The sequence below is a fragment of the Glandiceps talaboti genome, chromosome 3 (genome assembly GCF_964340395.1).
Source record: "Glandiceps talaboti chromosome 3, keGlaTala1.1, whole genome shotgun sequence".
NCBI lineage: Eukaryota > Metazoa > Hemichordata > Enteropneusta > Spengelidae > Glandiceps > Glandiceps talaboti.
In genome coordinates, this window is record NC_135551.1 from 1,098,380 (window position 1) to 1,122,712 (window position 24,333).

The 24,333-nt window shown below is 37.4% G+C and overlaps 1 protein-coding gene across 1 annotated transcript in view; it reads right to left on the reverse strand.

The window, feature by feature from the left end:
- Positions 1 to 290: 290 nt before the first annotated feature.
- The window catches only part of LOC144432642 (protein lin-28 homolog A-like), a 113,129-nt gene continuing 89,086 nt past the window's right edge, over positions 291 to 24,333 (reverse strand). The window contains exons 2-3 of the mRNA XM_078120905.1: positions 20,271 to 20,443; positions 291 to 1,630 (exon numbers count right to left, since the gene is read on the reverse strand). Coding sequence (XP_077977031.1) covers positions 1,360 to 1,630; positions 20,271 to 20,443 — 444 coding nt within the window. The 3' untranslated portion in view covers positions 291 to 1,359. The remainder of the gene's footprint in view (positions 1,631 to 20,270; positions 20,444 to 24,333) is intronic.

Here is a 24,333-nt window from a genome sequence, read left to right on the forward strand (position 1 = left end):
GAGTTGAGTTGAGACCAGTACATTTTGTAAATAAAAGTTATACCTACCGGTTGGTTGGTCGCCTTGGCAGTAACAGAAAATCTTAAGTCTTGTGTCTGTATTATATCATTTGTGGAGTGTGATTTTCCTTTCTTTTAAGGTGTTCAAAATACTTAAAAGATGGTTTGGTGCTCTTGTTAGTTTCATTTATTTTAGATAATGTCAATTCATCAACAATAGAGACATTGATGTAAACAATTTATTTGTATTGAAACTTTAATAGATTTTTCAACTTCATAATTGTTTGCCATGTATACTGATATGTGTTAACTCAAGACTTAGGACACTTTACCAAAGCATTTATTTAAGTTTTCCGTATTATGCTTTGTTGATAACGTAATACTGGTATATTATTACACACTGCCAAAATCCTGATACTATTGTCATAATATGCATAATAATCAAGTTACTCCTGATCAATGCTATGACAGAGGGTAGGTGGGTGATATCTAATTACACAAAACAAAACAGCTAAGATATCTCTTTGTGCTGTCTGGTACCATATATAACAAAGCTGCACTGCTGAACTCTTGGTTCACATACAAAACACTATATAACACTTTGAAATGCTTTTTTTTTTCAGAATAAATATCTGGGACCAGCACATTGTCTTTATGATAAATATGTCAAATTGAAACAGTTTACAAAACTCGATATGTAGCTTAAAACAATAACTTACTGATGATACAATGTTTGAAGTATTTTAACTTGAAATAAAATCCTCATTTCAAAAAATCTTACAGAATATCAACCAATGTGAGAGTGACAACTAATTTGGGGGTTGGGGTGCGGTGTGCGGTGTGAAGTAAAAATTGCACCCAATGGGAGACTGATAACTATGTGGGGTGCTGTGTGGACGATTGCACCCAATGAGGTGGCTTGCCCTGAGACTACCAGAACAGCTCTTTGAGATGTTGGTACAAACTGCTGTCAGCAAATAAATAAACCATAACTCTTGGTAAACTAGAGATGTTTGTAGTATAGCCATGTTTTGCAAACTGTCACCTGATTCATGAAATATAGGTGTCAGGATGATAAACCCAGGTGATGATGACTTTTGACTCCAATTCCTTCTCTGGGATTGGTCCAGCTGTGCTTGCATGTTGGTAACCATAGTAACATCAAGCAGTTGACACTTTTGAAGTTTCAGAAGTGATAATTCTAGTCCTGGAGCAGAGACAGTTATAGACCTAGAACAAATAATTGTAGTTTCTGCTTAATATGTGAAAAGTGGTTGATGATGTATGTTTAGACATCTCTGTATTGGTACAAATGGATGGGTAATGAATGGTAAGGCTAAAGCACTAGGAATTCTTTGTGTTATGTTGAAGCATGTCCATTTGTTGTTGGTGCTTCCTCAACAGATGCACCAGTAGCTCCCTGGGTTTGTTCATCCTGTGTTTCTATATGTCCCTGATTGTTATCATGACTATTGCCATTGGTTTTGGCTTTAGATCTTTTCTTTTTGTCCTCCTTCTGTGGACAGTCTGCCACTAAGTGATCCTCAGACCCACACTGGTGACATTTCTTTTTCTGAGGAGGTAATGAACAGTTCTTTGCATGGTGTCCCATCTCACCACAATTATAGCACCTGAAAACAAACACAACACAAGTTAGCTTCAGATTCTGAGAGATGTCAAATTTGTTTAAAGTGTGTCAATGATATGTGGGGATTTTGATTAATAGATGACAGTGAAAATTCCCATATGAGTTGGCGCTATGCTAAGATTTAGTCATTCATGTAGATTAATTGTCAGTGTTGCCTATTATTAAAAGTGGTAATACAAATGGCAATTTGGCATCTTTACTGGGAAACTATTACGAAGAATTCTGTCCATGTGTCCAGCTGTGACGCCTAATTTGTATATCATTGATGGGATCACCATGTATCAATATCTTAATCTACACATTCTCAGATACATCCCCATTAAGTTCAGCCCAATCTCCCTAATAGTGTTGGAATTAAAGATTTTTAACAAAAGTCACATTTTTACCTTCTGTAAGGAAGGTTATGTTTGGGATGAAAAGTTTGTATGTATGTCTCTGTCTGTATAACTATTTTCTCTCAAAAATAGCTCCATTCAAAGAAATTTTGTAGGGTAATGACAAGAACTGGTTAGGTTTTGGTAAACATGCCATGAATAGTAATGAGCAATTTATGTAATTAATTGTTTTCGGTAATTTTAGGCTATATCTTATGATTACACGCTTCAAATTCAATGTAATTTGGTACATACATTTGTGATACCAAAGCGCAGTTGTCCTGAAAATGTTATTGATGTAGCTTATTTGCATATTTTTGATAATTATATCTTTAGGCTAAAAAAATCAGGATTGTTTCTGGTCAGGACATTTTGTTTAAGTGGTGCGACAATGCGAAATTTTTCTTTTCATTCTCAACAAACGTCACTCAACGTACCACTCATGGTTACTGTTCTTTTTATTTAGTACTTAATACAGCAAGTGTGTATGTTGGGCAGATGTCATTTGCCTGTTCATTAATGGTTCTGCAGTTGTCTTCACTGAAGTAGCAATTAATGTAGGGAGGATTAATTTTTGTGTTTTCCCTTGGATCTGCAGACTACACTGGCTGGACTACCCCTACCCCCCCCCCCCAAAAAAAAGATTGATGTGGGGGTATTTAATTTTTTTGGCCTTTAAATTCCTTTCAAACGTTCTATAAAAACTTCACATTACATGTTGTGGTTGGCCGTAATATGGCATCTGTGGAGAATTCGTCGACATAATTCATATGATCTCTTCACTATTTCATTCTCAATCTAAATTGAAAATCTTGTTTGTATTTTGTTTGATAAATGTGTACACGTTTGCACTCCCGCATGTTTCTGTTTGCCATGAAAGCCTGCATCGTTGGTCAACATCTGTGTCAAATTTCTTGCTTTCTACAGAAAATTCTTGTGTTACACAAAGAGCTTGCCAATTTCTTTTACTTTGGTCATTTAAACCACATAACCATAAGAACTCATCTTTTTGTGAAATGTGTAAATTGTCTGGTCCATATTAAGGAAACTATGAGCGAAAAACCAGACCAAAATTTCCAGGGATCAAGTATGCTTCATCAAATCACCCTAAATTAAGTATGCTTACAATATTTCATGAATTGAGTTTATTGACACAAAAGAAGAGAATTGTCAGCTGAGGTTTACATTTTTACAATATCTAAAATGGTGGACTTTAGTGAAAGTTATGGTCAGTTGAAAATATGCCAAACTCAACATTTGCAGAAGCGGATATGTACAATGTGTCAGCTGGAGATCCAAAACTATGTTTTATTTATTGATGTAGTAACTAATGGAAATACAATATCTACTTATCTCACACTCACTACCCATGTAACACTCACTACCCACTATTTATCTAACACAGTAACACTTATTACCCACTACTTATGTAACACTCACTACCCATGTAATAGTCACTGCCCACTACTTATGTAACACTTACTCCCAACTACTTATCTAACACATACTTCCCACTACTTATCGAACACTTACTACTCATGTAATACTCACTACCCACCACTTATGCAGTACTTACTACCCACTACTTATGTAACACTTACTACCCACTACTTATGTAACACTTACTACCCACTATTTATGTAGTACTTACTACCCACTACTTATCTAACACATACTACCGACTTCTTATCTAACTCACTACCCACTACTTATGTAACACTTACTGCCCACTACTTATCTAACACTCACTACCCACTACTTATCTAACACTTACTACTCACTACTTATGTAACACTCACTACCCACTACTTATCTAACACTCACTACCCACTACTTATGTAGTACTTACTACCCACTACTTAACTAACACTCACTACCCACTACTTATGTAACACTTACTACCCACTACTTATCTAACACTCACTACCCACTACTTATGTAACACTTACTACCCACTACTTATCTAACACTCACTACCCACTACTTATCTAACACTTACTACCTACTACTTATCTAACACTCACTACCCACTACTTATGTAACACTTACTACCCACTACTTATCTAACACTTACTGCCCACTACTTATCTAACACTCACTACCCACTACTTATGTAACACTTACTACCTACTACTTATCTAACACTCACTACCCACTACTTATCTAACACTTACTACCCACTACTTATGTAGTACTTACTACCCACTACTTATGTAACACATACTACCAACTACTTATGTAGTACTTACTACCCACTACTTATATAACACATACTACCCACTACGTATCTAACACTCACTACCCACTACTTTCACTACCCACTACTTATGTAACACTCACTACTTATGTAACACTCACTACCCACTACTTATGTAGTACTTACTACCCACTACTTATGTAACACTCACTACCCACTACTTATGTAACACTTACTACCCACTACTTATGTAACACTTACTACCCACTACCCATGTAACACTCACTACCCACTACTTTCACTACCCACTACTTATGTAACACTTACTATCCAATACTTATCTAACTCACTACCCACTACTTATCTAACACTCACTACCCACTACTTATCTAACACTCACTACCCACTACTTATCTAACACTTACTACCCACTACTTATCTAACACTCACTACCCACTACTTATCTAACACTTACTACCCACTACTTATGTAACACTCACTACCCACTACTTATCTAACACTTACTACCCACTACTTATCTAACACTCACTACCCACTACTTATCTAACACTCACTACCCACTACTTATCTAACACTTACTACCCACTACTTATCTAACACTTACTACCCACTACTTATCTAACACTTACTACCCACTACTTATGTAACACTCACTACCCACTACTTATCTAACACTTACTACCCACTATTTATCTAACACTCACTACCCACTACTTATGTAACACTCACTACCCACTACTTATCTAACACTTACTACCGACTACTTATCTAACACTCACTAGGTCTACCCACTACTTATGTAGTACTTACTACCCACTACTTATGTAGTACTTACTACCCACTACTTATGTAGTACTTACTACCCACTACTTATGTTAGACTTACTGCCCACTACTTATCTAACACTCACTACCCACTACTTATGTAACACTCACTAGGTCTACCCACTACTTATCTAACACTCACTGCCCACTACTTATGTAACACTCACTAGGTCTACCCACTACTTATGTAGTACTTACTACCCACTACTTATGTAGTACTTACTACCCACTACTTATCTAACACTTACTACCCACTACTTATGTTACACTTACTGCCCACAACTTATCTAACACTCACTACCCACTACTTATGTAGCACTTACTACCTACTACTTATCTAACACTTACTACCCACTACCTATGTAACACATACTACCCACTACTTATCTAACTCACTATCCACTACTTATGTAACACTCACTACTTATGTAACACTTACTATCCAATACTTATCTAACACTTACTACCCACTACTTATCTAACACTTACTACTCACTACTTATGTAACACTCACTACCCACTGCTTATCTAACACATACTACCCACTACATATCTCACACTTACTACCCACTACTTATCTAACACTCACTACCCACTACTTATCTAACACTTACTACCCACTACTTATCTAACACTTACTACCCACTACCCATGTAACACTCACAACCCACTACTTATGTAACACTTACTACCGACAACTTATCTAACTCACTACCCACTACTTATCTAACACTCACTACCCACTACTTATGTAACACTCACTACCCACTACTTATCTAACACTTACTACCCACTACCCATGTAACACTCACTACCCACTACTTATCTAACTCACTATCCACTACTTATGTAACACTCACTACTTATGTAACACTTACTATCCAATACTTATCTAACACTTACTACCCACTACTTATCTAACACTTACTACTCACTACTTATGTAACACTCACTACCCACTGCTTATCTAACACATACTACCCACTACATATCTCACACTTACTACCCACTACTTATCTAACACTCACTACCCACTACTTATCTAACACTTACTACCCACTACTTATCTAACACTTACTACCCACTACCCATGTAACACTCACAACCCACTACTTATGTAACACTTACTACCGACAACTTATCTAACTCACTACCCACTACTTATCTAACACTCACTACCCACTACTTATGTAACACTCACTACCCACTACTTATCTAACACTTACTACCCACTACCCATGTAACACTCACTACCCACTACTTATGTAACACTTACTACCGACTACTTATCTAACTCACTACCCACTACTTATCTGACACTCACTACCCACTACTTATGTAACACTTACTACCAACTACTTATCTAACACTCACTACTTATGTAACACTTACTACCGGCTACTTATCTAACACTTATTTCCCACTACTTACGTAACACTCACTAGGTCTACCCACTACTTATGTAACACTCACTAGGTCTACCCACTACCTATCTAACACTCACTACCCACTACTTAAGTAGTACTTACTACCCACTACTTATGTAGTACTTACTACCCACTACTTATGTAACACTTACTACCCACTACTTATCTAACACTCACTAACCACTACTTATGTAGCACTTACTACGCACTACTTATGTAGTACTTACTACCCACTACTTATGTAACACTCACTACCCACTACTTATGTTACACTTACTGCCCACTACTTATCTAACACTCACTACCCACTACTTATCTAACACACAGTACCCACTACTTATGTAACACTCACTACCCACTACTTATGTAACACATACTACCCACTACTTATCTAACACTCACTACCCACTACTTATGTAACACTCACTACCCACTACTTTCACTACCCACTACTTATGTAACACTCACTACCCACTACTTATGTAGTACTTACTACCCACTACTTATGTAACACTCACTACCCACTACTTATGTAGTACTCACTACCCACTACTTATGTAACACACACTACCCACTACTTATCTTACATTCACTACCCACTACTTATGTAGTACTTACTACCCACAACTTATGTAACACTCACTACCCAGTACTTATGTAACACTTACTACCCACTACCCATGTAACACTCACTACCCACTACTTATGTAACACTTACTACCGACTACTTACCTAACACTCACTACCCACTACTTATCTAACACTCACTACCCACTACATATGTAACACTTACTACCCACTACTTATGTAACACTCACTACCCACTACTTATCAAACACTCACTACCCACTACTTATGTAACACTCACTACCCACTACTTATGTAACACTTACTACCCACTACTTATGTAACACTCACTACCCACTACTTATGTAACACTCACTACCCACTACTTATGTTACACTTACTGGCCACTACTTATCTAACACTCACTACCCGCTACTTATCTAACACATACTACCCACTACTTATGTAACACACACTACCCACTACTTATGTAGTACTTACTACCCACTACTTATGTAACACTTACTACCCACTACCCATGTAACACTCACTACCCACTACTTATGTAACACTTACTACCGACTACTTATCTAACACTCACTACCCACTACTTATCTAACACTCACTACCCACTACTTATCTAACACTTACTACCCACTACGTATCTAACACTCACTACCCACTACTTATCTAACACTCACTAGGTCTACCCACTACTTATGTAACACTCACTAGGTCTACCCACTACTTATGTAGTACTTACTACCCACTACTTATCTAACACTTACTACCCACTACTTATGTTACACTTACTGCCCACTATTTATCTAACACTCACTACCCACTACTTATGTAGCACTTACTACCCACTACTTATGTAACACTCACTAGGTCTACCCACTACTTATCTAACACTCACTAGGTCTACCCACTACTTATGTAGTACTTACTACCCACTACTTATCTAACACTTACTACCCACTACTTATGTTACACTTACTGCCCACAACTTATCTAACACTCACTACCCACTACTTATGTAACACTTACTAGGTCTACCCACTACTTATGTAGTACTTACTACCCACTACTTATCTAACACTTACTACTCACTACTTATGTAGTACTTACTACCCACTACTTATCTAACACTTACTACCCACTACTTATGTAGTACTTACTACCCACTACTTATCTAACACTTACTACCCACTACTTATGTAGTACTTACTACCCACTACTTATGTAGTACTTACTACCTACTACTTATCTAACACTTACTACCCACTACTTATGTAGTACTTACTACCCACTACTTATCTAACACTTACTACCCACTACTTATGTTACACTTACTGCCCACAACTTATCTATCACTCACTAGGTCTACCCACTACTTATGTAGTACTTACTACCCACTACTTATGTAGCACTTACTACCTACTACTTATCTAACACTTACTACCCACTACTTATGTAACACATACTACCCACTACTTATCTAACTCACTACCCACTACTTATGTAACACTCACTACTTATGTAACACTTACTATCCAATACTTATCTAACACTTACTACCCACTACTTATCTAACACTTACTACTCACTACTTATGTAACACTCACTACCCACTGCTTATCTAACACATACTACCCACTACATATCTCACACTTACTACCCACTACTTATCTAACACTCACTACCCACTACTTATGTAGTACTTACTACCTACTACTTATCTAACACTTAATACCCACTACTTATGTTACACTTACTACCCACTACTTATCTAACACTTACTACCCACTACTTATGTAACACTCACTAGGTCTACCCACTACTTATCTAACACTCACTACCAACCCATGAATGTCCACCAACACATATGCAACATGTACTAAAATGTTTTTCAGAACAAGCAGGCTGGTGGTGATAATTGGTCGATCATTTATGTCATAAGTGTATTAAGATGATAAACAAGTGCTCCCAACATATTGTAGATTTCCTGTGCATTGAAATGTAAACAAACTCCCCAGAATTGACAAGTTTATCGATTGATGAATGGCATGACAATCACCCTCTTATATACTCTGCAATTTACTCCTCTTTACAACCATTATATGAGCTTAAAGTTGGTCATGTTGTAACACAAAAGTCAACTGTAAGCTTATGTAGTCTGTCTGGTCCTAAAATAATCTTTCAGTGTATGGATTGAATGTTGAGTTTTGGGCAAAAAAATCGCCAACAAACATGACCGCACACCGCACGCAACAAAAACATAGACACGACATTCAAGTCTTCACTGAATAAATATACAACAGATGTGGTCGTGCAGTTTGTATTTTAGCAACTCCGTTTAAAAGCATGCATTTGTGTATGGCGCTGATAGGTTGGGAAAAATTTCGAAATCTCTTGAACAGAAAAATTTCATTGTTGACTTGGTTTTGAAATCTAAACAACAAAATTCACCTGAGTATTTCAGAAGAACCGAATCAATGCCACTAAGAAATGTGTCAATCGTCTTTCGACATGGCGTAGTGTGTGCCTGTTGGTTCTGATAGGATACTCTTTTATAATCATCGAACGGGGTGCTAAAACTTTTTGTTTGACCATACTGTATTTTCCTTCCGTAAGGAAGGATATATATTAGATGTGAAAAGTCTGTCTTTGTGTGTGTGTGTGCGTGTGTGTCTGTCTGCATCACCATTTTCTAAAAAAAACGACTGCTCAATTCAAACGAAATTTGGTACACGTGTTCCGAAAGGTAATGTCAAGAACTGATTATGTTTTGGTAAACATGCCATGAATATTAATGAGCAACTTGCATAATTAATAGTTTTTGGTAATTAGGCTATATCTCAAGAATATAATTTGATTCATACATTTGTGATACCAAAGCGCATCTGAAAATATTATCGACATAACTTTTAGTTTTAATAAGTTATTGGCATATATTCTGTAATTAGACCTGTAGCCCACAAAAAAAAAGTTGTTGTTTCTGGTCAGGAAACGTCTCAAGTGGTGTGACAACACAAATTTTGTTTAATTGTTCATGATTAGTTCTTCAGTGGTCTTCCCTGAAGTAGCAATTGATGTAGGGACAGTTGTTTTGTGTTTTGCCTTGGATCTACAGTCTGCATTGGCTGGACAAACGAGAACAAAAGATTGAAGCAGGTGATGCGCACTGACCAGAAACAATTCTTTTTATATTCTTGGCCTTAAAAACTCCCTACCGTGAGATTTATGCTACGAAGTTCTATAAACCCTTCACATTATTACATGTTGTGGTTGGCCGTAATTAAGGCAATCATGCTGGAGAATTTGTCTCCATAGCTTCATATGATCTTTCTATTTCAAAATTGAAAATCTTGTTTTTACTTGTTCGATACTCCCATGTCCGAGTCAGCCTAGAAAGGTGCCAGTGAAAAATGTGCCAATGCCGGTGAATTCTATCAATATCAGCATTCAGCATTGACTTTCTGGTATAAAAACGGTGAAATTTCAAATTTACTGGCATTTTATCGACAATTTTACATATGAAGACAGACAATGTTGTTGACGGTACTAATGATTGACACTTCCATTAGATAACAATGGGCGACCATTCACATGTGTACACAAATATGATAGGTTTGTTGTTGACAAGACTATGTCGGCAAGCCTTCGATTTCGACACAATTTGCCCTTTTTTGGTTTTTCATTGGCTACGCCCATTTGCCCCTGACTTTGGTGATTTTAAAGATTTTAGTTCAACGTCTCTCCTCAAATCATGACAGTTTGACTGAGTACCTACACAGTGGAGAACCACCGGTTCCAGTATGAGTAAAGGCCATATAACTCATTTCTTTTCTCAAGCTAATAAGCCAGGTACGAGTGATAGAAATGATGAACAACCTGCTCATTGCAACAAGACAACCGGCGATGTTTCAAATGTGGTGGCTTGAAAATTTCAATCGTCACAGTCTGGAAAATTTAAAAGATGAAAAATTGGCACGATGGCTTGAACAATTTGAGTGGATGAACATCCCTACCAGTGAAGACAGCAAGTACCTAATAGATGGCAGTAAATTCTCAAAAGTCTGGTTTCACTTTGGGATGGGGAAAATTGGTTGAAAAACAAGCAAACTTTAATGGAACACTCCATTTCGGTGACACACATTCAAGTGAATTCAAAGACATATATTTAGCAAAACCAGTCGTGGCCAGTCCCTTTGTGAAAGCCTTCGGTAGAACTAGTACTTAAAGGGTAATAACGGAATAGCAGAAATGAAAATTAAATAAATATTGCCTATCTGATAGCCAAACATAATAGAACTGCCATTTTCACCATTTCTGAGTTATTGCTATTGCTCAGAAAAAATGGTGTCGGTATTAAATCCAACCTATGATAACACTCACAAATGCTCAGAGATGATCAGAACAATTGCTGGATGAATCAGGAATGACTTGGCTAACGATATCAGAAATGAAGCTAAATATATTTCTATTTTGATTGACAACATGCCCTAAAAAATTAGGAATGATCACATTGTATCTGGTTCATTTGATCACCACTGGCTGTTTCACTGCAACACTGTCAGATCAAAATTGATGTGAATGTTACGTACATTCGTTTGATGTTTGTTTTGAAAAAAGCTAGTAATAGTAGTATCAACTTTGTCATGCCTGATACGTGTTCCGCAGTAAACCACACACAATCGGACTCCTATCAGCATGACCGGAACCATTTGGAAAAGCACATGGTGTCATATATTTGCATATGAATACAAAGTACGTGAATAAATTACCATTAGATTGAAATTTGCCGATGACTAATGTGACATACTACAAAATCATAAAGCAGCTAATTGTTTAGTCTCGCTGCCAGACTCGTGACTATCGTCCCTAATCTGTTTATATATACCAAGCGGCGCAGCCGCGAGAAGAGAGGGACCAGTCCCGAGTCTGGCTGGAAGCGTTTGGAAAGGAATGTGATGTCGTCATTATGTGGGTTTGCCAAAGTATGCAAATAACATCTCAACGCAGTGCGATCATAACAAAGGCACGTGTTGTCGCCTACGCACAGTCATGGTAATATTTGTTGTCCTGAAGGCTATGATGTCTTCGGTAACAAAAACACCGGTTAAAGTATATGGTGACCACATAAAACTCCTGATGGTGTTCCTGTTTATGTTACAAAATACATACAATGTATTCCACATTAAGATTACGAGACTACAGGAACACCGTGCTTATTTTAGAAATGGATGAAACTACAGGCAACAATTTTGTGTGAATTTTTGTAAGCTTATTTATACAAATTCTATTTCTGTTCTGTCTCAGTATACACATTTCTATGTCTTTCATTCAGATGTACGTTGTTGATTTCACATCCCGAACACACGAAGTCCTCCCCCCATGTTTTCTCCTACATAAATACTAGTAAATAATACATGCTACAGTAGTTGATTTTTGTTTCGAAGTAACTAACACTGCACTGTAAGGAAATGGAAAGAAGGTCGTGCGTTGTGTTTGTTACTTGCCTGTTGCAATTCTGTGTTTATGGTAAATGCGGCAGCTTGTTTTCTTCCTCTTGACATTACGCAATGAACAATGAGTGACATTGTCATTCATTGAAGTAAATAAATCCTCAACACATGATTAGTCGCTATTTATAACAGACTCCTCCTGGATATAGAATATTCAGTAGCTAGTATGTTTGAACAATCTGTCGATTCGCTAGTTTCATTGGCGGGTATTTTTATCCAAACGCTTCCAGCCAGACTCGGGACTGGTCCCTCTCGTCTCGCGGCTGCGCCGCTCGGTATACATAAACAGAGACTACTAATTGTTATACATCATAAGATCATGCTATCCAACATTTTTGATAAGCCATGGGAAAATCTCATGACTATCAACAGAATATAAATCCTTTGGAAGAGTAAGTTGAAGCTGTGTCCTGGCTGGCTGTGAGCTTGGACCGTTTGGAAAATTTCTACTTCTGGAAGTCAAAACTCAGACTGAACTACATCGCTGCTATACGTTGCATAACTATGAACATGTATATGACCTTACGCCATTAGTCAGCTGTGAACCAAGTGCTGCTGATTTTTTAAATGATTCATAAATACAAATGTACATTAATATTTTGTAACCCATGATGAAAAATTTCGTCGACAAATAGCAATGTGGTGACAGTAATTATTCATCCAAGCTATGTTGCCAAATTTCGATCTATGTTGTACGACACACGTGACGTTGTTCAAAAATTTTATTTTATCGTGAAAGAAAAATTAGTCTAATTAGAAATGATTACAGTACATACAATTTTAACACAAATTTGAGTTTAAGTTTTTTGACTGAACATCACATTTTTTTACGCAAATCACACAACGGTGGTAAGATCATTTTGATTTGAACAATTTCCCAACTAGACACCCAACATAATACACCCACCAAATATCATGGCAATCGGTCCAGCAGTTTTTACTTTAAGGTTGTATAGGCTATTTTAGATTCAATTCTTTATTGTAGAAATATTGTTGTAACTTTGTTAAAAATAGAGATATTGACTCCAATTTTTCAGAGTTTGTCCCTTTAATATTCATCGTAACATTAAAAACATTAAAGTATAGTTTGTTTAAATTATGATGAAATTTGAGACCTGTGTATATTATTATATAATATTTTTCATATTTTCTATGCTGTAGAAGGCAATTTTGATTTAATTTTTGCGCATGCGTATCTTTGGTTTCAATAGGGTCGATCAGTTACTTTCTACAGCGTGTTATGAAAACTATCAGCTGCTGTTGGACAACTCTCGAAGACTCACTACCATATTTGGCATACACTACCATATTTGATGATGCCGAAAGCGAAAATAGGTAAAAGACGTTCCAGACTTCGTTACAAGGCCTTGGCTGAGAATGGAGGGACAGTGTTTCCGTGTGCGTCATATCTAGTCCTGCTTGCGGACGTAACTTGTACGTGCGGGGTCTAGATTATGGACATGACCTTGGAGAAGGACAATTGTCAGACTAGAGTTCCGAATCACTCCCTCTGCAACTACGCACCGGACTTCAACAAATCTTGTGTATTTTACACATTTTCAAAAAAAGTTTGTATAAAAATTAGTGTCTGCAGACAGCCATACGCATTCCATTAGCCCAAGAAGAAGACAGCCATTTTGTCTACAGTGTAAGCTCACACGTGTGAACGGTACATACAAATCATTGTTACTGAAATTGACTGTCCAATTGTCCATGACGACTCAAATGTACAATGTGACCAAAATGTTTCAATTAGTTCCTCAGTTTCATTTACGTGTGTTGCGGATCGCTACATTCCCTGGGAAAATAAAGATTTCCTTCCACAGATTGCTATAAATAAACACAATTGCTTTCGATAAGTTTGTTGTTGTGTCTTTGATTACTTGATGTGTCGCCCATGTCGGCATGCAATCTAAAAATGGTTGTTTTATTCAAGAAAGCGACTCTTAAAATGTACCAAAGCCGTTCATAAAATGTTCAATATTTGTTGGCACTATCAGACAATAGTCTAGTCATGACATCGACTAACATCGTAGAGACATGCTAGGATTATATTTACCACTACGGAGACCAAACTTGGCTCGATCAGTATTCATCGTATCGTATGCATTTGTTTTGAAATACATCGCTTGTGGTTGTGTACTCGTACTACTCGTACTCGAACTCGTAATGTTATATTTGCCTTAGTCTAGAATTTTTCGAATACAAAGTGGTAATAGTAATACATTACCTATTAATTTAGATTGACTACTTTCAGCTATGACACCATGGGTTTTGGAAATAGAACAAGTTTAATCATTCATAAAACAGCCTTAACCAACATTTTGAAAAACAAAACGTGGAAGGAAATTGTAGATAAATCATTTGACTTGAGATCGTGTGTACATAATACATCGAAGCCATACTTCAGAAATATGCTAAACTCGGAGTGTGGGCAATACTTCTGAGGTCACCTGATTCTGTCGGAAGCCAAAACTCACGATGAAAACAATTTGTCATCCATCAAAAGTTTTTTCTTCTTTAAATTTATAACAATTGACAAAAATGCAGGGGGTGGGGGTGGGGGTGGGATACCACTGGCCAGATCTGGTAGGGGTGTGTGGCCAATGCTGTCAACCTCAGACCCCAGGCATTGTAGACCACTTTTGACCCAAAACAAATACCCCGTTTTAGACCAATATTGAACGCATGGTTGGACGAAGGATGCAATTTTGCGCATGCGCAGTTAACGTAACAATGCATTATGGGGCGATATCTAGAACCAAACGTTTCAGGGGGTGTGCATGCTATCTTAACCAGTGAATTAGAAGGGGGGAATCCTGAACTCGTCGAGAATTTATTAAGGAGATCCTTCCAGGACCCCATTTTAGACCTAACAAAACAAGCGACCTATCGGTCAGAATAGCTCCGCTGTTTTTTTAATTTTTTTATTTTTTTATTTTGGTGACACATAGAAGTGGTTCAGTTCTTCAGCTCTTCACTATGCAGTTTTGTTTTAGCGATGCAATAAAGTGGTTAGTGGTTTCATATGATGTCTCACTATAAAACACATTTTACACAGAAGTTGGTAATGTATTGTACTTTTATACCATAGTCACAATTTTATAACAAAAATCTACTGTTATGAAAAATTGCACAAAATCTCTGAAAAAATGACTGGGAAATGCACACAAGAAAAAGAAAAAAAAGAGGATTTTGAGGTTGGTTATAAATAATTCCAGTGTCTTACAGCTTTAACCCTGGGAAATTTTAATGATGAATGAAATAAACTAGGGATCTAAAATAATTTTGAGGCAATTTGAATTTCAATTTTCTAACAAATTTACCAAGTCAACAACATTCAACTTGTACTAGTTGTAGTAGATATATATAGGGAAGAAATGTATTAATCGCCATCTTAGTTTCCGTACGGCGACAATCCCAAGTACCCGAAAGAGAGTCATTCTCAGCCAATTCAGGGTTCGACACTGGAGTAAAAAAGTCACTATCCCACAGGACTAGTAAAATTGATAACGTAGTAGTCCTGCAAAAAATTTGGTGGTCCTATCTTTAAGTGCTTTCGCTTGTTCACTTAGGCTCTTCATCTCTCTTAGTTTTTGCTCTACTTCTAATTCACTTTTCCAAACCCCATATTTATTTCAAACCCTGTGTTGTAATTGAACTGTCTATTTCTTTGTAGTTGTTTGTGCATCATCAACTCCTTACTGTAATTTTATTCTCTTTTTTATGTTTTGGAGCTTCTTCTCCTTTTTTGTTGCTTTCTGTGAGTAGTTTGTCTTAATTGGGGGGGGGGAGTAATAAGATATTATGTGGTCTTATTTCTAGCTTAAATACTACATAACATTTCTGGTACACATTGATCTAACTATTGCATTTTTAAAAGACAAAAAATTACCTTCCCATAGAGCAAGTCTTTATAGTGTTATCCTTAGTGCATATTAGAATGTATTTACAACATAAAAATAAATAAATTTGAAGGTTATCAGCAGTTACAGCAAAATTTTGTTACTAATTACATGTACAAGTCACTTCGTCTATTTTCGTGTCTATGTACTTCCGGGTTGACATAAACGTTAAACGTGATAATTACTAAGAAATGACAAACCGTTCGCAAAATAAAGTTCAGGATTTTAATTTTTCAAACTGAATATCAATATCCACTACACATTCAATAACTGGTTTCGTGTATTTAGAAATGTGCCCCAAAATATGAACACGGAACACGGAATCGTGTCAGTGTTACTAGTCCTGCTTACATGACGGTGCATGAGTCTATATTACTGACTTGACTCTAAACACCGAGGGACAATTGTCAGAATCGAGTCCCGGATTACTCCGCATGCAAGCAGGAATAGGAGGGACAATTGTCAGAATCGAGTCCCGGATTACTCCGCATGCAAGCAGGTTACTAGCCAAGTTAGCAGTTTCATTGTAGACTGTAAGTTGTACCGGTAAAAAAAAAACGATCATCACATCATGTAGGAAGTACAAAAACATAGAACACGTTGTTTTCTTGCTGAATAAACTCACTGAAATAACAATACGGTCAAATTGCGTCTTCGATTTTGACAGCCACCATTATGATTGAGCTTCACTTAGTTCCGTTGAACGTGGCCGGGGCCGGGCGAACGCTGACATCCAATTTGTACAGCGTTTTTACAAAGGGAGCTATTCAATAACCTACCGAATAATTAACTCAGAAATGCAGTTTAAATACAAACTGATCTAAAAATTACTGTTTAACAAGTCATTGAGAATGACATAGTCCCCGCTATAATTGGGTTTTAAGGAATTATCACTACTCTGATCACGCAACAACATTTGTGAACCTAAAACAAACAGACTTAGATATGTTGTGTGTGCTTGTTGGACATGGAATATGCCTCCAACAATAAAGGATTGGTTGGGTATGGGGGATCATATCACGATGAAAATGGAGTCTGAGTTATGGCTTTGGACATGGAAAATTCACAAACAAAATGGCTGCCAGGCAGCCATATTGGATCGTATCACGACGAAAATGGATATGCACATGTATGTCATAGAACACTGTCCTAATACCAACTTTAAACAGATGTTTAAGCATGTCTGAGTTATGGCTTTGGACATGGAAAATTCACAAACAAAATGGTTGCCAGGCAGCCATATTGGATCGTATCACGACGAAAATGGATATGCACGTGTATGTCATAGAACACTGTCCTAATACCAACTTTGAATGAGATCTGTTCAAGCATGTCTGAGTTATGGCTTTTGACATGAAAATTCACAAACAAAATGGCTACCAGGCAGCCATATTGGATCGTATCACAATGAAAATGGATATGCACATGTATGTCATAGAACACTGTCCTAATACCAACTTTGAATGAGATCTGTTCAAGTATGTCTGAGTTATGGCTTTGGACATGAAAATTCACAAACAAAATGGCTGCTAGGCGGCCATATTGGATCGTATCATGACAACAATGAATATGCACATGTATGTCATAGAACACTGTCCTAATACCAACTTTGAATGAGATCTGTTAAAGCATGTCTGAGTTATGGCTTTAGACAGGGAAAATTCGCAAACAAAATGGTTGCTAGGCGGCCATATTGGATCGTATCATAAAACAAATTGACGTGCATATGTATGCCATAGCATGTTGCCCCTGTACCAAGTTTGAAAAAAATCGGTCCAGGCATCTCCAAGAAACGGCTGCGGACGGATGGAGGGACGCACAGACGCACGGACGGACGCATGGACAGACGGAACCCAATCCATAAGTCCCTGTTCCGGACTTCGTCCGTGGGGACTAAAAAGACTACGTATCCATACATAAATACGAATGCGACAAAGATTTCAACTTTACTTGTTACAGTGTAGAGGCTAGCCTTACCCTTATTATACACATATCATCGTACAACTAATTTTATTGGCTATAATATTAGCTACATTTGAAAGGTCTGACTTGATTGGCTCACCCTTCGCTATTCCCGTTTTCAAGAGACACCCCGCCAGAATAAAGTGCCACGTAGTACAGCAATGGCGCGAGATCGCCTGTTGGGCGACTTTCCCACCGGGTGTGCTTTTCGAAAACTACACAACACATGATAAGCTTTTATGACACGGAATCATAGAAAATCTACCCCGTTTCCAAACTAATCGTAATTTTATCTCGAATAGACAACCGGAGTTGGTCAAAATAGCAAATTAAAAATCAAATGAATTTTACTATGACCGTGAATTCATATAGCCGGTGGTTTGAATTCTGAGCTCCCTAATATACCTATCGAAAAGACACTATCCCGTCGGACTGCCTGCAATGGGCAATTTAGTAACCTCTCACTTGATCATGAGGTGCATATACTGGAATGAACCATTCTGTATGAGGGGTGGAGAATTTGGATTGAAGTTTACAACCCTTTTTCGAACAAATATTTGTCATTTGGGCGCGCAATGCGTAGAATTAAGACTATAGCACATATTACATTGCTTGTTTGACGTCAATAGTGTCTTTTGAAAAGTTGCACTTTACCTAAAGTCTCGCGGACTGATTTCCAATATGGCGTCGGTCATAATGCTCATTAACATATTCATTTTTTTTCAAATTACAAAAAAAAAATCATAAAAAATAGAAGAGAAGACGTGCTGACTTGAAATTAACAAATCTAAGTAAGCTACCCTCTGTGCATCAACACACCAGATACCAAAGCAATCTGACTTGAAGTATATGAGGAGTTGATAAAAATGTCATTTTTGGAGAAAAAAATCATAAAAAATTGAAAATGGCACAGATCAACTTGGCATGACCAAATCTGAATAGCCTCCCACCCAGGGAACATGCACACCAAATATCGAAGTATTCTGGCTGTTACTTTCAGAGAAGATAGTGAAAATATAAAAGTTTGACGGACACCTATGATTCACCTAAACACTCTATACTCTATACAACCTATACTTTCGCTGACAGCGGAGCTAATAAAAAAATAGTGAAATGTGGACCCCAATTTTGACTCATTAGCTCTCAAAAGACAGTACCCATGTTAGACCAAAGAGCGAAAACCCTACCCCAAAGGGCGGCCATTATATTTATACCCAATGGGTGGGGGGGGGGGGGGGGGCACGGAAACACTGCTTGCAGCTTTACATTTATTTTTGTCTTATGTCATACCCGTATTTACCAAGAAAGATAGTGATTCTCAGCTTCGTCATTAATTATTCAGGATTAAGTTAGGATTATGTCATTTGGATGTAGACATGCATAATGACCCCATGTGATGAACTTACTCCCCTTAAGTATACTTTTGGAATGATATATTTTTACCAAAAAGACACATTTTAGCCTTAACTGATGGGATCATCATGTCATGAACATGCAATTCTTAATGTAAACAGCCTGAAGAACGTTCCACCCAAATTTTAGCCTTAGATCTGCTCAGTAGTTTTGGAGTTTAAGTTTTTTGACCAAAAATCACATATTTGACCCAAATCAACACACACTGGTGGTAAGTTTCATTTGAACGATTTCCCAACTAGACACCAAATGTAATATACCCACCAAATATCATGGCAATCCGTCCAGTGGTTTTTGACTTAAAGTTGTTTACACACACACAGAAACACACACACACACTTTTCCACGCCTACAGCACTATCGGTTCAGTTGTGTGAAAAACACTGAGTTGATAAAACATACCGGTTAACTCTCCGCCGATATTTTGGTCTGGGTCGTCTTTTACTACCTTGACAGTCTACACCATCAGGACCTGTTACTGTGAGGGCTTCCCAGCCTTTCTGGGATTTTTTGTAGTTGAACTCTGTCAGCTCACCTTCTCCTAGACTACGAAATCCACCCATTTTTATAACTGACTGGAAGAAAGAACACAATACACAAATTTACATTTCATTACAATCATCAACTCTCATTAATATCATAACAATATAAGAAATAGTTATGCAGGAATGCATTGCACAATAGAACACCAATAGTGTTGTAGCATAACTGTAAAAGTTGTGCTATTAAAAAAAATAGTGCTCAGATGGCGTAGTAGCACAACTGCACAGTTTTTAAAATTGTTTATCCACCTGCTGATCCATACTAGGTATAGGTGTTCTTTTGCTGAATGATTATCCAATTGCCTATCCAGCCCTGTTCTTATCTTTGCAATATATGTGATCATTTGGCTGTTGCATGGTCAAGTTTTTTTGAATGTGCGTTCATTTGTCTATGAATACCTGATGTTATCTTTGTGATATACATCTGTTGCTATGGGCGTGGTCTTGTAGCTCGGTATATTTGCATACATTTTTTGAATGTTTATTCAGTTGTCTATTAATCCCTGTTGTCTTTGCAATATACGCGATCATTTGGCTGTTGCTATGGACATGGTCTCATTGCTAGGCACATTTGCAAACACTTTTGGAATGTTTATTTAGTTGTCTATTAATCCCTGTTATCTTTCCAATATATGCAATTATTTGGCTGTTGCTATGGGCATGGTTTTGTTGCTAGGAGATTTGCATACACTTTTGAATATTTGTTCACTTGTCTAAGAATCCCTGTTGTTATCTTTGTGAAATACACAATTGTTTGGCTATTGCTATGGGCATGGTCATATTGCTAGGGATAATTCCATACATTTTGTGGTCTTATTGCCAGGGGTATTTGCATACATTTTTGAATATTTACTCACCTACCAGATGATGTTATTTTAGCAAAATATACTGGCATATGGTTGTTGCTAAGGGCGTGGTCATGGTTGCTAGGGCCTATTGTGTCATAATGTTTTGAACAAAATATGCAGAATGTCAATTCTAGAAACTTCAATTTCAATCTCATTGACCAAGTACTTTTTGAGCAGATTGGTTTGAAATTAGGTGGAAAAGTTCTTAGGGTGCATGTAAATTAAGATTTGTTCATGATGTGATGATCCCACCAGTAATATGCAAATTAGGGCTAAAAATGAGTCTTTTTGGTCAAAAATCTTTAATTCCAAAACTACTTACCAGATTGGGCTGAGATTTAATGGGGGTGCATCTTATATCTGGGGGTGTATAGATGAAGAAAGATTAAGCATATAATGATTTCATCCCTGATATGCAAATTTTTACACCTAATTTGCATATACTTATATTTGTGTGGTCGGTTTGCTAGGTACATTTACATACACTTTTTTAAATGTTTATTCAATTGTCTATCAATACATATTGTTATCTTTGAAATATACCTGATCATTTGGCTGTTGCTTTGGCGTGGTCCTGTTGGTAGGCCCATTTACATATATTTCTTGAATGTTTATTCAAGTCTATTAATCACTGTTGTTTTCTTTGCGATATGCATGATCATTTGGCTGTTGCTATGAGGGTGGGTCTTGTTGCCAAGTATATTTGCATACATTTTTTAAATGTTTGTTCACTTGTCTAAAAATCCCTGCATACATGCATTTTTGAATGTGTATTCAATTGTTTATTTACACATATCATTATCTTTACAATATACAATATAGGTCCATTTACATATTTCTTGAATGTTTGTTCACTTGTCTAAAAATCCCTGTTGTTATCTTTGTGAAATACACCACCAGTGGCCATTGCTATGGGTGTGGTCATGGTTGCTAGGGATATTTGCATACATTTTTGAATGTTTACTCATTTGGTCATTGTTACAAGGGCCAAAATGTTTTACAGAAATCTGCAGAATAACACTGCTAGTAACATCTCACCAAGATTTAGTCTCATTGACAAAGCACTTTGTGAGATTTAAGTTTTTGACCAAATTTACATTTTTACACCTAATTTGCATATCACTCATGAAATCATTATATGATTGATATTTGTTCCTCTACAAACCCCCAGATGCATCCCCATCAAATATCAGTCCAATCTGTTTAGTAGTTTTGGAATTAAAGACTTTTGACCAAAAAGACACATTTTAGCGCTAATCACTAATAGAATCATCATGTAATGAATAAATCTAAATTGATATGCCCCTAAGATCATTCCCACCAAATTTCAGGCCAATCTGCTCAGTAGTTTTGGAGTTTGTTTTTTGACCAAAAATTACATTTTTTGACCCCAAAATGGCTCTAAGTCGGCTAAATTGCATCATATCCTAAAGCAAATTGACGTGCATATGTAAGTGATAGTTGTTATCCCATTTACTAAGTTTGAAAGAAATCGGTAAATAAATGTCAAAGAAATGGCTCCGGATTGGACGGACGGAGCCCAATCTATAAGCCCCATCCCAGACAACGTCTGGCAGGGACTAACAAGTCTCATGACATCAATAAAACAATTCTGCTTCAATCCCATACTTACCTGTCACTCAATACAATTAGGCTAATCTCACTGTCTTTTCTTATACGAGGCAATAAAAATTAATGGTCTCGTCTACCCACTCTCACAACCCATGAGACTATATCCCAATACTCATTGCCTCGCCACCCGAAGTGGCTGGCGTTTCTTTTCTCAGCGATTGTTGAGGACCCTTCAAAGCCTTTTTTCACAGGACTTCTCAATTCATACTCAGGTTAGTATGTTTTTCCATTGACTGCGTTCTTCAGTCAGGGTTTTTGATCGTTAACGGTACTGAGTGCACGCCATCGCTGCGTTGAAAACTTGACTCGGTCCTTGTTAATGTTAGCATTGATTGTATTTGTATAAGGGGGTGGATGCCAGCGTAACCGTTCCCAACTATTATGTTCTTTTTTACGTTGATTCAGTGTGGATCAGGATAGGCGAACTTTCAGCCTTTGCTATCCTTCCCTATTTTCAATTAAATGATTTGACTCTCGTGTCTTGTGTTTATGTGTAAGGGCCTATCACATCCAGTGATTTTGAAGTGGCCTTTCACACATTAGCGATACACTAGCGACGTCCAGTCTTTGTAATTACTAGTTTCTTCGTTTTAATGTGTTTCTTGGTGTTCCTTCCTTGTTATCCTTACTCGTTTTTAGATCGTGTATGATGTATGATAAAGCAAGTGACAAAGCGGCAGTAGAAATGCCTCTTGATGAGGTTTTGTGCACCTCGTTTTATCAACGGATCAATGCCAAGGATGGGTGAGACATGTGCGTCATGTGAGGCAGAACAGACATCAACGCCCCAAAGACTAACAAAGCTGCTGGTCAGAGAGTTACCCGTAGTGGTGGTGTTTCAGGTGCCAAAACTGGAAGTGGTAAGAGTGGTAACATAAATAATCTTGGTCAGACAGGTAAAAAAAATTCTAAGACAAGTCTTCTGTCACGATCGGAGTTAAATTCTATTCTGGACGACCGTTTTGACAATTTCTCTTGCCAGTTCCAAGGCATGTTGGCACAATTTATGGATACTCAGGCGACAAGACTAAGCACTCAGAACACTGACAATGCATCTCTACTGTCTTTGCATGTGGATTATAGATCTACTGGGCCTGTTACTGTACACAAAGTGCACAATAAGGGACAGGTTGTTAATCAATAATGTGGTGATTCAACCGATCAAGTCCCCGGGACCAAGGTAGGGAAGTTGACTTTCAGGACCCTACTATGGTGAACCCAGGTGAGAAAAATGATGATATCTCGGTTTATGCAGGGGATGAATTCGTGGTGAGTCAGATAGGGATGAGCCGGTATCTGGTCACATCTTTTTAGACGGCCTGAGGTAGTGCTGTGGAGTCAGAGGTCAAAGTCTTCCAGGAAATTGGCCCGTATTATTGAGTTTATTTCTAAGGAATTGGGCTATGAAATGGACAAAGAGGACTAATCAAAATGACCCTCATA